The 14,492-nt window shown below is 40.4% G+C and overlaps 1 protein-coding gene across 3 annotated transcripts in view; it reads left to right on the top strand.

The window, feature by feature from the left end:
* Positions 1 to 5,146: 5,146 nt before the first annotated feature.
* Positions 5,147 to 14,492, top strand: part of SERHL2 (serine hydrolase like 2) — a 1,152,218-nt gene continuing 1,142,872 nt past the window's right edge. For 2 of the 3 annotated variants that reach the window (XM_044060988.1, XM_044060991.1), the window contains exon 1: positions 5,147 to 5,533. In XM_044060988.1, coding sequence (XP_043916923.1) covers positions 5,531 to 5,533 — 3 coding nt within the window. In that variant the 5' untranslated portion in view covers positions 5,147 to 5,530. The remainder of the gene's footprint in view (positions 5,534 to 14,492) is intronic. The other variant, XM_044060989.1, reaches the window with a different exon arrangement.

Consider the following 14,492-nt stretch of genomic DNA (forward strand, 5'->3'; position numbering starts at 1 on the left):
CTAATCCTTCTTTTTTTATGCCTAAAGTGGTATCCGAGTTTACTTTAAGTCAAACTATCCATCTCCCCATTTTCTTTCCTGAACCTAAAAATGAAAGAGAAAGGATACTCCATACCTTAGATGTCCACAGACAACTCAGGTACTATCTTGACAGAACTAAATTTTTCAGATCATCAGATCAATTGTTCATTTATTGAGAAGGTTAGAAGACGGACAACTGGTGTCAAAACAGATTATTTTCAAATGGTTGTCTAAGGCTATTAGCTTTTGTTATACCCACCATAACAAATATATTCCAGGCAGGGTCAAGGCCCCACTCTACAGGGACTTTGGCTTCTTCTATGGCTTTTTGGAAGGGATCAGAGTCTATAAGTATTCTAGATGCTATGAAGCTTACACAACTGTACTTTTTTATGATACTTCTCAACTGTCCCTGATTTTGACTCAAATTTTAGCTCTGTCCATCTTAATCCCTTCTACAGCTGGTGATTTTTGGAGAAAAGGAGGTGACTGACACTTTATAAATAATGACAATAATTAAAGTTATAAACTTTTTTACTTCAAAAGTATATTAATTCAAAGTCTCGTATTCCACCAATGATTCCTTAGTAGCATTAATGTTTTACATGTGCCTCTGATTACTTCTGGACATACCCCTCAACAGTCCAGATTTTCGCAGAATGTCCAGCTTTTTGCCTCATATTTTTTGGTCTGTACCTCATAAAATGTGTGATTTTTCTGCAAATTAGTGAGGACTTAATTCACTAAACAATGGCAAGCATTTGAGTTTCAGAATGCATATCCTTCAGAAAATGGACGGTAACACAAGACCTTGTATTCAAGCAGCTTTCTATATTTTCCCTGTTTGGGGCCTTTGCTCCCCCCATTATTTTTGGCTTTGCCCAGATTGTTTGCGGTAAGTGGTTGAGAACTATGTTTCTGTATTTCTCTGGGAGATTGTCCGATTGGTTGATAACTATGGAGTCGTTTATTTAGTAAGCGTAATCTTTCACATTTTCTCCAAAAACTGGTTCCGTAAGTATTTGAAGAAACAGAGAAATGTCAGCAACAGAATGATACGCCCATAACTACATACTTGACTACAAGGTAACGTAACTGAAAATTTACTAAATTCCCGGTCTTTGTATCAGCTCTACACTGATCCCGCCCATAATCAATCATGTGATAACTTAGCAGGTACCCTGATGTACAGGATTTCTGTGACGTTTCATATGGATATTCTTTTCTGTAGCATCAAACTGATCTGATTGGATTTATTGTTGCCTCTTTGTACCAGAAGAAGGAAGTAAATGCTGTGTAACCCTGTGTTCGTTCATAGAAGGGTAGTAGTGATGGAATCCAATTCAAAGCCTAAAGGCTACCTCGGTCGTTTACCGAAACATTCCTATTGGTTTGATTCGTGGATTTGTTTCTGTTTGATTTGGTGCTTTTCCTAATTGTATTTGTTGTTCCCATAACGTTGCTGATGCTTCAACTGTCCAGTTATGCAGTCAGCTAACACCCCGATCTTGAGAAACAGTATGTACTTGCACGTAGGTAATATAATAATACTGACAGGTGTGAACTGTACTACCGTGTAACATTGCTTCTTCATAAATTGCTGGAGTGGAAGGAGTAGGGCATATAGTCATGCCTGCGTTTGCTGTTCCGTGATAGTGAAGTTAAATAGGTTAATATTCTCATGGATCTCGAGGTTTGCTATGTAAAAATCTATGCTGACATCGGCAGTGTATGTGCTAAATGCCGTTTACTGTGTATATTATTAGGGTTACCACCTGTCCCTCTTTGCGAGGGACAGCCCTCTTCAGGCAATTGTGTCCCATGGAAAAAAATTAAAAAAGGCAAATGTCCTAAGATTTTAGTACAAAAAAAAAAATTCCTGAGTTTTTTTAATAGTTGCATAAAACAGTTATTTTGTATCTGAAACATCTACATATTGTATGAAATATCATAAACAACCCAATTGCTTCAAGATTGAGCTTTTATTTGGATAAAAAAATGAAGTTCTGTACTGTGCACTGGCTAAGAGTATGTCTTGTCCTGCAAAATCTCACGTTTCTACAAAAAATGTCCCACTTTGGGCATTTGTACAAAAAATGTCCCACTTTGGGCATTTGAAAAAGTGGAAACCCTATTTGGTATAGTTTCATCAATCTTACAATGTTCAGGGTTATTTTGAAGATCGATAGCCCACCAGATCAAGCATGGCATATTTGCATATTGAAACAACTGCCAATCACGCAGGCCACGCCCATTCACGCGCGAACTGAAGGGTGAGTTAGTGATCTTCAAAATAACCGTAAATTCAACAGAAACATTAAACTAAAATTACCATAAATTCAACTAAAACAATCTATAATAAGCAATTTGGACAGTCAACTATCAGACTAATACAGCAGAATCTGAGCCGGTGTTAGCATTTTGGGGGCCGCCAACAGATGTCATGTTGGGCCCCCCTAGGGACTTCCAGTCTACATAACACTGTAACACTGACACCCCTCCTAAGCAGCCTTAGAGTTCATGCTGTAAACTGATTGACCTGTAGCTACAGTGCTCTTAATTACAACAGGCCTGTGTACCACACTGTGTTGGCCCATTTCACAAAGGGACATTTATAGTTACTGGAATTTAGTTGCACCAATTATACATTGCAGGAATTCTATGTGCAGGTCTGGACTTAGGTGAAATGGCACCCTAGCCCTACTGTTTCAGCCACCTAACACACACACCCATACTAGCCAATCTACCCCCGATCGCCCTCCCCATCTTGGGCTTCCACTGCTATGCACATTACTTTTTTCTTCCTTTTCTCAGAATTTCCTTTACTCTTCAGCTTTTTCAAGAAGCCGTATCTTCCTATATGCTCTGAAGTGCATTTCAAAGTTTTTTTTTTTTTACACAACTTTTTCATCCAATGATGGCTTGAACAGAATTTTTAATTAAGGAAAGAAATTGTGTTGCTGTTCAGCTACAGTTTTCTTTGCATCCTTTCAACACACCTTTCCTGACCAAGTAAGCACCGTTTAGGAAATAATTCAGTTAAGCCAGAGCCCCAAGAAGCATTGGGTTATGCATGTTTTGAAATACATTTAGAGCATTTTCCCAACTTTTTAATCCAGGTTGTACCAAAGGCTTAATATTCAAAGATGACAAAATAGTAACTCACAATAAACTAACCAGCCAATTATCAAATTTCTACAGTCATGTATTTCAAGTGAATGCTCACATACATATACAAAGCATGCCTCCTCATTCCTCAACCCAAACTGTGAAAGGTAACTACCTGCATACATACATGAAGTGTGATTGTGAGGAAAGTGAGAAGAAAAACTTTTTTGCTCCCATACACTACACTGCCCCTGCACAAACTATAGTAACTTTCTTTGTACACCTCTGTGGTCTGGCAAAAAAGTAAAAGAAAAGAATGAACACTCTATCCTCAGCCCAAACACAAGCTATAATAACCTCATGTGCACACCTTTAAGGTTTGACTGTGATGAACCACACAACCCACCCTCCACACACACACACACACACACACACGCACAAAACCTACAGCAGTTTTCCTTACACAAACATCTGAGCAGAGCTGGTTTCAGAATGGGTACAGTTGAGAGCAGAGGCCTTTATCAGATTTATCCTAACAGGATCATATCAAACCCTGTTCAGGTTAAAGGGCATAATCAGAAAATGAATCCATTTTCCTCCTCATTTTCCCCAACTAGCAACAGTTTTTGTGGGGCCCCCACATAGTCAAGGATGATTAAGGGAGCCCCCATGTTTCCGTTTATACAGTCTGGGTAGTGGAAGTTCTCAGACTCTTAGAAGATCTGTGTGTCTGAATGTTCTGTGATATATTTTATTCATTACTTTTGAAATATAATTACTTGTTAGCTACATTTTTAACTGATACCCAGAAGAATAATGTCTGTGTCCTGGCATTATGGGTGTGTGCACAGATAAAAAACACTGATATTTTTACACACACACATACAAGCATAAGCCATAGCAATACTAGCTTTGCACTTATTTCAGCAATGGCAAAACACTGTGCAACACTGATATTGTCACACCAGATCAGTGACGGCCATTTAGCAGTCGTCAAACAGCAACAGGGATAAGTCACCTCTCCTGATTTTTCTCATAGTTGTGCTCTATCCTTTGTTAAAAGTTTGATTTGCTTGTACATTATTCAGGATTACAGACAGTCAATAAATCCAGACATTAGTTTCATACTTGTGCCCAAAAATGAAAGCTGATGAAAAAGTTGTTATACTATCAACTTTTTAATTGGATTAGTGTAATATTTGCAACGTGCTCATGATTTCGAGCCTTTATTCTGCTATTATAAGTCTTACATTGAATTAGTTTGCAAATAAATTCAAAGTTACAGTAGCTGGTGTTCTCCCAGTGTTTATAAAACTCCCTGAAGAAAACCATCTCTGAAGATCAGAATCATCAGCTTTTCTTAAAATCCAAGGTTGCAGTGAGAAAAGTCACTCTGGGCTGCTGATCACTATAGTGCTTACCTTGCTTATATTCATTATCAGCTTTATCGTAATGGGGTCATATCATATACCTGTTCAGGTTAAAGAGCATAATCAGGAAATTAATACATTTCCTCATTTTCCCCAACCAGCTGCAGCTTTTGTGGGGCCCCCACGCACAGTCAAGGATAACTAAGGGGGCCCCCTTGCAGCCACAGGTATTGCAAGTAGCTAAAGTTGGCTATGTTGTTAGTTTTATTGAGCTGAATGTCCACTAGAAGAGTTGAACTTAGCTAGGGGTACTATATCAGTGGTAGAATACTTAATAAAATTATGAAGTTTTTTGCTTAATAAAACACTGTTACTATAACCATTGATATCTTTGAATTATAAAGGAGATATAAATACGAGTTATTACCCATGTATTTACACAAGATTGCTGTATTAGCTTTTGTTGGTTTGAAAGACCTTTTGCAAAATATCAGGGTAAGACAACCTGCTGTGGTTGGGGGCCCCCAGCGACCGCAGGGGTCTCTGGTGCCTAACTCCGGCTACGGGAACGCGACCAAGTAAACAGAATCGCTAATTAGGTGGGAGGTTTAGAGACGTGATCGTGATGCTATGTGTCAGGCAGGGGTTTGGGCGGGGCTTGCTATTGCGCATCTGGTGGGTTATCGAGTCGACCCTCAAAATAACCAGTTTATTGTCTTCACTCGTTTACTGTTGTGCGTTATGAGAAAGACGCAAATTAATATTCGTAAAGTCACGGATGTCACATCCCTTTTTCTCATAGTGACAGCCACAGTATAGTGGCAGACAGTACGTATGCGCTGCGAAGTAACGTAATGTTAGAGGACTGCGGGGGTTGGGCTTTCAACTTGTTAGTGGAATTCGAAAGGTAAACGTTTCACACATGTTAGGAATTAGTATGTGTCGGCTTGCGTGACAGAGAAAGAGCACTAGCGTAGGAATAGCAACGTTACAACGACAACGAAGAGTGTACTGGAGTATAGAGGTTTCATATGGTGATTGCTTTTATATTATAAATTCTGATATACTGGGCTACTTTCTAGTGAATAAGTTCTAAGTTATAAAATTACATTTTTCCTGGTGCTGTTTGTGTTAGTAGGGGTGGGTATTGATATATCTAAGAGTATGGAAGGAAAAGGTCACATTGCAGTCTAATACAGATGAGCTCAGCTGTTACCACTTTTCCAGAAGTTCAGTGCTGGACTGTCCAGCCTGGACATTTCTAGCTGAAATGTTCAGATTTCAATAGAAAAGACTTGTTTTAACATTATTATATAAACAAAGAGCCCCTGTCGCAGATTTTAACTTTTTGTTGGAGTTACGTCTCATCGAAGATTTTGAAATCTATCGTGCTTTTCTTTAATTTTAGCTGTGGTAGACAAGAAATTGTAGTTTTTCCTATTTTAACAGGGTATTTTTAATTCCTCCATTCCTAGCATTCACAACCGGGCAGGTAAAGTGTGTCTTGCTAAAAGAGGGTCAGGCGGCAGCTAAAGCTCGGTTATTACATAAAAGGTATTGTTAGTAGTGTTTTATATATATATATATATAATACACACACACACACACACACACACAAAACACCCTGGCTCTGGATGATTTGTCATAATGGTTAAGGTCTTAACCTCACAGATGCAAATTATAGGGTTTGATTCTGACGTCTCTTTATTGGGTAGACTTGGTAACAGAATGCAGGCTGATTCCTAGGAAAATACTACGCTCCTATGTGACTTCCTGACCCAATGTACAAATGATGAAAAAAAGAGGGTGATGCCTGTATATATTTGTGTGTATTATATGAGCAAGTAAAACTCGCATAAACACACACAAATATAAACAAGTATAATGGACTTGCACACTTGTATAAGTACCATATGGATAAATGGAAGCATGGCTTTTTGTCGAATGTTAAATTAATCGGAAGTCAAATAATCTAAATCTTCCTCTAAAACTGTAGAAGTGTGTGTGTGTATATATATATATATATATATATATGATTATATACATTATATATATATATGTATATAAATGTGATGGTGTTTTTTTTTTGACATACCAGTCATTAGAGAGTGTGTTGGCAAAATTGTGTGACTTGGTAATGGCTACTGTAATATTGTATTTAAGATATGTAGAAGTTTGTGTGCCAACACTGATTCACTTTTTTTTTTCTTTTCTCTGTGGTTATGTGACTGTGGAGTTAGTATGTACATAAGTTGGGGGTGTGGGGATGCGGGGGCGTGCCCTCCTGCAAAAATAGGTTTTGGATGCTACATTTGGTGTGTAGAATATTTTCAATGAACTGTGATTTGAAGAAAAGAGGTTTCCATGAAAAGAGTTTTATATGAATTGACTTTCAATTAATTGAGCATTTGGTGAAAAGCTGTGCTTCTGGGGATCTAATTCATATTCTCGTATTACCAGATGTTTGAACGTTGAAGCCGCGGTGGTGCAGCGGTAGCATTGTCGCCTCACAGCAAGAGGTTCTCCCGTTCGATTCTCGGCTGGAGTGCCTTCTGTGTGGATTCTGCATGTCCTCCCCGTGGTCGTGGTGTTTGAAATACATGCGTGAATGGGCGTGCCTTCGTTGAAGGCTGGGCATCGGGCTGGCACCTTGGCACTGTAAAAATCAACTGCCAATCATTAGCGGATCAGCGTTCTGCTGTGGCGACCCCTAACCGGGAAAAGCCGAAAGAACAACAGCAACGAGGTGTTCGAACGTTGAGACCATAACCACGAAAAATCACATACGCTAAAGGTCGGAAGATTGTATGCTGGAATATTGAACCGTAATGCAAACTGTAAACGTTAAGTTAGTGGTGTGCTGTCACTTTAAGGTTTAGTGGTGAGAACGTACAAAAGTATGGCAGAATTGACATTGAATGGCTTAGCTGTATTTAAAGAAGTTTGTGTAAGTTTAACTTTTAAAAAGCAAACGATTTTTAACAGTTTATATGTAGTTACTTTCAGATGTAGCTTTAACATTAAAGTATTGTGGTGGTGTAAGTAAAAACGTAATGGTTAGTGTAGTGGTGTAGGTAGTGTAGTGGTGTAGGTGTTAATATATGTGTAGCTGGTGTTCACTAAGTTAAAAAGGTATTGTTATAATGTCGAGGGATGTCTTGGTGAAGTGGGAACATGTAGTCAGTACTGTTCTATGTGCCATAGGACTGAAATGTGAAGAGAGTTGCTATTTAGCGATCAGTAGAGAGTTTTGTTTCCTTCAAAGTAGTGCAGTCTTGGAGTTGGTATATTTCATTTGCAGAGGGTGTGGGGAGTGCAGGGGGCATAACCCCCCCCTGCAAAAGTGAACGAAGGTAGACATAGTAAGTTTGGTTGTTTTCCAGTTTTCGCTACTTTGGGATTTTATTTATTTTTTTTAACTTTTGCTTATGTAATTTTTTGTGGTTATGGTCTCGACGTTGTAATGTTCGATCATCTGGTAATACAATAATATGAAGTAGATCTGCTTCCAGATTTATGCATATACTGTCAGAGAAAGAACTTTTCATGGCTTTGTATTAGAACATTACCTTACTGCGATTTTCACGCAGGAATGGGCATGGCCAAAATGATTTACAGGGCAAGCCCGTGTGACGCTGCATGGAAAACATGGCAGAGTGACAACCCATTCAGATTATTCAGTGACATGGTGAATATTCATTCTCTGACCATTTTTAACAGAGGCTTCACGTTTTTATGGTATCTTTAATTATAATTTTGTGCAGTCATTGCTTTTGCAGGGGGGCAAGCCCCCTTGCATCCCCCCACTTCAGATGGCAGCTCTCCCTACAAACTAAACAACCAGAGTGTTAAACAGAATATAATTTTACAAGTGCATTTTCAAACAAAACATTAACAAGTGCATTTCATTTTTAATAAGGAAATTAAAAAGTACAGCAAAAACGATGCATGTGCTACATCTTGCAGGGTCATTTCAAAAAGGTAATCCCCCTCCCCAAGCATGGACTATTAAACATTACATTAAAACAAGCAATTGGTCAAAAATGCGTTGCGTTTGTAAAGTTATTCACTCTTTTTTTCCCATAAAACCTGTATCTAATAGCAATATCTGATAAGCCATATACAGTGGTTACTCCACAGTCAGCAGTGTACCCCATCCAGGAAGTTTTAAGTTTTTCAAAGGAAATACAAGCCTCTGTGCAAACTCTGGCATAAAGCCCTAGGATACTTTGTGCACACAACAGGGATCCTGCAAAACTAGAAGGTCTTAATTGCGACATTCAGAAAAGTAACAAAAGTATTTCAAATGTCAACACCGAACTACTGTCATGTCCATCCTGTTTAAGTTAATTACCTTTATAAACCAACTAAAAAGACAAACACCTGATCTTAAGAAATGATCATGTTACCTTGTGAAATTTCACAAAGCAGGAAAAATGCATTTAACAGTATTTCGTTCATTTAAAAACTTGTATGAAATAAACATACATAAATTCACTGTAATTATAAACAAAGCAACTCGCCCCAAATCAGAGGGATGAACAATCAACATGCACCTGAGAGTTTTTACTGGGTAAATTATTTAGTCTAAGATTTAATATATAAGGGAGAAAAGGCTTTGTACTGGAATAATTGCAATGTTTAGCATACTGATTTTTCTGACGATGGTCTTCCGATGTTTATTCAAAGCACTTACATAAACGTCATGAGCTAAGTGCTGGGGCGGGGTTTGGGCGGTTCTTGCTACTGCGCATCTGGTGGGGTAATGTTCTAATACAAAACCCTTTTCAACTTCTTTGCTGAAGAATTGGTGACAAAACCAAAAACAATTGAGGACAAAGGCCCAATTTTTATATATTAATGCACTTAAAATATTAATAGAACAATAGGTATTGCTTCAGCATGCATTTTCTGAAGAATAAGAAGCGTGAAACTGTAATGTCTGGCATTATTCATTATAATCTTTAGTGATTTACCAGGAAATCAAAAGTTCCCAGGGCAAGGCAAAATTGGGCACATTTGAGAATTCTGGTGTATACGCCCTGTTTGTTTGGCATTTGGATATGGCCGTTAGACCATGGAGAAAAATTTAAGTGGTTTATAGTTGTGTGTTGTTGACATCAATTTTTGGGTATGAATATATTCCACATGTGTGTTTTTATGCACATGTTTAATGCCAATATATGTCTAAGTAATATAAAACAGTTGTGGATAATTTTTTAACATTCTGTACTTCATGTTTGGGTCAGTAAAGCAAGCATGTCATCTTTATTGTCATTTATGTGTTACGGTTTGCTGCTGTTTAGAGTTATGTTTACTTGTTTGAACCCATTAACTTCTAGCTGATACAGCTTTTATTTTTATAAATATTCCAATGTCACTAAGTCTTATGAAAATTCAAGCCTGCCAGTACCCTCCCTCATATTCTTTTTTTTCCAATTTGTTTGGAATTGAGTGTCCCAATGATGTGGGGCTGGGGGCCTCCAGTGGCTTGATGGTCAGAGCCGACTGGGTCAAGGAGACTTCTGCTTGCTGGAGGAGAGATTGGTAGAGGTGTCAACTCCTCTCCATAATCTGTCGGCAGAAGCTTGTAGCAGGTCTTGAAGCGTAATGTCCTTGGCTTAGACCCCCTTGTAACAGGGGAGGCCCACAGGGATGGAACCATCAGCCTCACCTTGTGAAGTGGTTCCTGGGTGGGCAGAGAGTGTTGATGACTCTACAGCCTAAGAGGTAGAAGGCTTGGCATGGACAGATGTAGAAATGGATACACCACATACAGATATATCATGCTGCACTTCAACTGAGGCTCACATGGTACAAAGTGCAGCTCATCCACAGCAGAGCAGTTAGCTCTACAGATTGCATCACAGGTGTAAGTGCAGCTTGGTCTCATTTGCATAAGAACGTCTTAAATCTGACCAAATTTACACACTTGTTTTACAGTCTGCAATTTTAAGTGCCACTGGGATTTGTTTTTATGTAATTTTCGATGGAAGGTGCAAATTTAGTTTTAGAAAGGTTTCAAATCACACAGCTACCATAAAATTATTGAAAAAAGGGCTTTATCAGTGCATTTCACAGTGATCATTGATCTACTGGTAAGGGAGGAAATATTGCAGTAATTGTTTGCTTGTACCTGAAAGACTTTGCAATACATAAACTGCCGTTTTCAGTGCTGTCTACTTTAACAAAGTGGCATACTGCAGACAATTGTCTGTTATTCTAAAAGTGTATTAATTCTGGTTTAAGCACTTGGGCTTCAGGCCAGTTATTTTACATTAAGAGGGTTCGTGGTCTGCACTCTTGTGGGAGGAGAGGCTGGACTCTGCCCTTCTGAGCTGGGAATTTCTGGTTAAAGGCTTATAGTGCCTGCATATTTGAACTGCTTCTTACTGTAATTGGTACACCTTGTTTGCTGTAGCATAGACTAGATCCAGGTCTGCTGAATCTAGCTTTGTATAACTTGAGCACTAATCCAGGCATTCTTTAAAGTATTCAATTGTATTTATTACTGCTTGGTAGTAACTTGATTAAAGTGTAGCTATCATTCTAAGTCCTTTGGATTAAGCACTTGGCTTCAGACCAGTTGTTTTACATTAGGAAGGTTTGTGGCCTGCACTGTGGTGGCCGGACAGGTAGCTTACATCCTTCTAAGTTGGGAACTGCTGATTGAGGGCTCAATGTCTGTTATTCTAAAAGTGTATTAGTTCTGGTTTAAGCACTTGGGCTTCAGGCCAGTTATTTTACATTAAGAATATTCGTGGTCTGCACTTTTGTGGGAGGAGAGGCTGGACTCTGCCCTTCTGAGCTGGGAATTTCTGGTTAAAGGCTTATAGTGCCTGCATGTTTGAACTGTTTCTTACTGAAATTGGTACACCTTGTTTGCTGTAGCATAGACTAGATCCAGGCCTGCTGATTCTAGCTTTGTTTGTATGCTTGTTATTTCCCTGAAATGCTAATTCCACCTAAAACGCGGCTTTTCAGCGCTTCTGTGGATCCCTAGTGATATCTGCATTGCTTACTGTACTTATTTCCTTGTTTCACTTGAAAGAAAGTTACTGTTTGTCGTTTTTGCATTTAAGTTACCTGTAACACATTGCATTTAAGTTACCTGGCACTTGCTCACTAAAGCAATTATATAAGTCAGCACTAAAAAGTTAAAAGCACTGCACCCTCACAAACTCCCCTTGAGTACCTTGTTCCCCAATGGCTGTTTTTTTCAATTATAAAGGAATTCCCAATACTATTCTAGCATGTCCATAGGTCAGTTGTCAATCTCCTCTCCGGTCCAGCTGGTGAATCTGGAGGCAATGTTACAACTGCCTCATGTACACAGACAACCCTCTCCTCCTCCCAACAAATTCCAACACATGTGAGAGATGCAACCTTATAGCCAAACGGGAGGCTAAGCTCTCTCAACTCAATACTGGCGTAACCAGTCAGGAGGAGAAGGAAACCACACTCACTACAATTCCAGTCTCACATAGACCTACCACGACAGCAAACCAAACGCATAAACACACAAAAACATACTCGGAGGCTCTAAATAAAAATCTGCCTAAGTAGCGGAGACCTCCAAAGCAGACACCCAAGCAACCGCTACCCCAAAACAAAACACGTGCAACACATAGCTCACAAAGCCAGTGTGCCGAACAGTCACAGCCCTTAAGGCTAAACAACACACCTGATGCACTTGTAATAGGTGACTCTATCGTCAGGCACACTGACATCCCGCTCACCAGGCTGAACAAGGAGAAGGTCACGGTGAGCTGCCTGTCGGGCGCTAGGATCCGCCACATAACACAAGCACTCGGGTCACTCCAAGGCAAGTACAAATATGACTCGGTCATTGTCCATGCTGGTGTGAATGACCTGAGACGTACCTCCCTGGACTACATGAAAAGAGGCAGAGGAGCTCTCTGAGCATGTAGCCCAGGCCGGTATGACCCTGACCTTGAGTAGCATCTTACCCTCACCAAGAATGATGCCACAATATGAAGACAAGATAATCAATTTCAACAATTGGCTTAAGTATTGGTGTCATTCAAAGGGGGTCCAATGCCTGTCAGCCTGGGATGACATGCTCGACAAGCCACGATGCTTCGCTAGGGACGGCTTGCACCTGTCACCCCTGGGCTTTCGGATATTGGCAAAGTCTCTTGCTACCCCCATAGTACCTTTTTAGGCAAGGCTTAAAAGACAAACCCACCTCCATAGGTATCACAAGGGATAAGAAACTAAGAGTAATGCTACTCAACGCCAGAAGTCTAAACCTCAAGATGCACGCACGCAAAACTCTCCTTAGCATGGAGAACATCAATATCTCTGCAGTAACAGAAACCTAGTTCAAGGCTCCCGAGAGCACCCCAGCACTACCAGGTTATACCTCATACCATGCTTTTCGGCCCCAAAACTTGGACCGAACCACAAAAGGAGGGGAAGTATCAATATTTGTCAAAAATACCCACACCTCCAGGTTGGTGGCACAGCACGAAGCATCAGAGACTATCCATGTGCAACTAACAGTGGGTAAAACTGCCTTCCAGTTTATAGCCTGCTACAGACCACCCTCCCAAACCCAGGATCCCCACTCGGCCTTCCTGAGAACACTGGAAAATATGAAGGTCTCTTCAAACACCATTATATTGGGCGACTTCAACTACCCAAACATAGACTGGGAGCATTACTCTAGCTCCAACACCCTAGCCCAAAGGTTCCTAGAATTTATAAACTCAAATGCTATGGAACAACTTGTTACCACTCCCACAAGAGGGGAAAACATGCTGGACCTGATCATTACCAACATGGGGACTCTATGCTCCAGACCAGAAGTGTATCCCTCACTGGTAAGATCAGACCATAGACTAATCTCACTGGATATTCACATCCCGACCCCACCCCCTGCCCAGAAAACCACAGTGAAAAACTTCTCTAAAACAAATTTTACACTCCTCAAAACCGAGGTGGAATCCTTCAAATCCCCCGGGCCTGTGGAAAATACGGCCCAGACCGCAGAATCCTTTATAAACGCTTTCTATGAACACCTTCAGGAATGCATGGATCATGCAATCCCAAATAAAACCAAGACCCAATCCTCCAAAGGCAGACGTCCTGTCTGGTGGACCCCAGCCATAAACAAACTATGCAATAGAAGGAGGAAGCTACTACATGATAGAGCAAAATCCCAAAAAGGGAAGGCATCTCTGATCAGTATTAGCAAAAAACTACGGGCACTCATAAAATCGTCTAAGGCCAACTTCGAGAGAAAAATTGCACAGGACACTAAGGATAATCACAAGGCTTTCTTTAGTTATGTTAGGAACCTGGGTGGGAATTCCCAGATGTTGTCAGAATTAGTCCAAAATGACAAAAATACACCGAACCCACAGACATTGCCAACATCCTAGCTGACAGGTTCAGCGCAAACTCCCCCCCCCCACCAAAAGGGCAAATATCTATCCCAGCAGAGTGCTACCCCCCTGACATCTCAGATGCTCAGGTAAGAGCCGCCCTCTCCAAAGCAAAAAACACAGCATCAATGGGACCAGATGGTGTCCCGGGCTGCGTCCTACATGAGCTCCAAGAAGAGCTAAACCCAAACATAAAACTACTGTTCAATCTCAGCCTTACTACAGGATATGTACCCAAAGAGTGGCGTACAGCAACAGTGGTCCCTCTCCACAAAGGTGGTGCCTCAACGGATCCTGGAAACTATTGCCCCATAAGCCTGACAGGCTTGGTCTGCAAAGCTATGGAAAGGATCATCATGGACCTCATAAATAAAGATATTGGGGACCTACAGACACTGGATCCTACCCAGTTCGGCTTTGTTAAGGGCAGATCCTGCCTCTTAAACCTGGTCGATTTCTTTGAAACAGTCACCAAGGCCATTGACTAGGGGAAGGTGGTCCACACAGCCTACCTGGACCTCGCAAAAGCCTTCGATACAATACCCCACTCAGGCATTATAGATGAGCTCACCAGCTTAAATAT

This window comes from Protopterus annectens, chromosome 2.part0 (assembly GCF_019279795.1).
Source record: "Protopterus annectens isolate FY-2018-M chromosome 2.part0, PAN1.0, whole genome shotgun sequence".
In the NCBI taxonomy this organism is placed as follows: Eukaryota; Metazoa; Chordata; order Ceratodontiformes; family Protopteridae; genus Protopterus; species Protopterus annectens.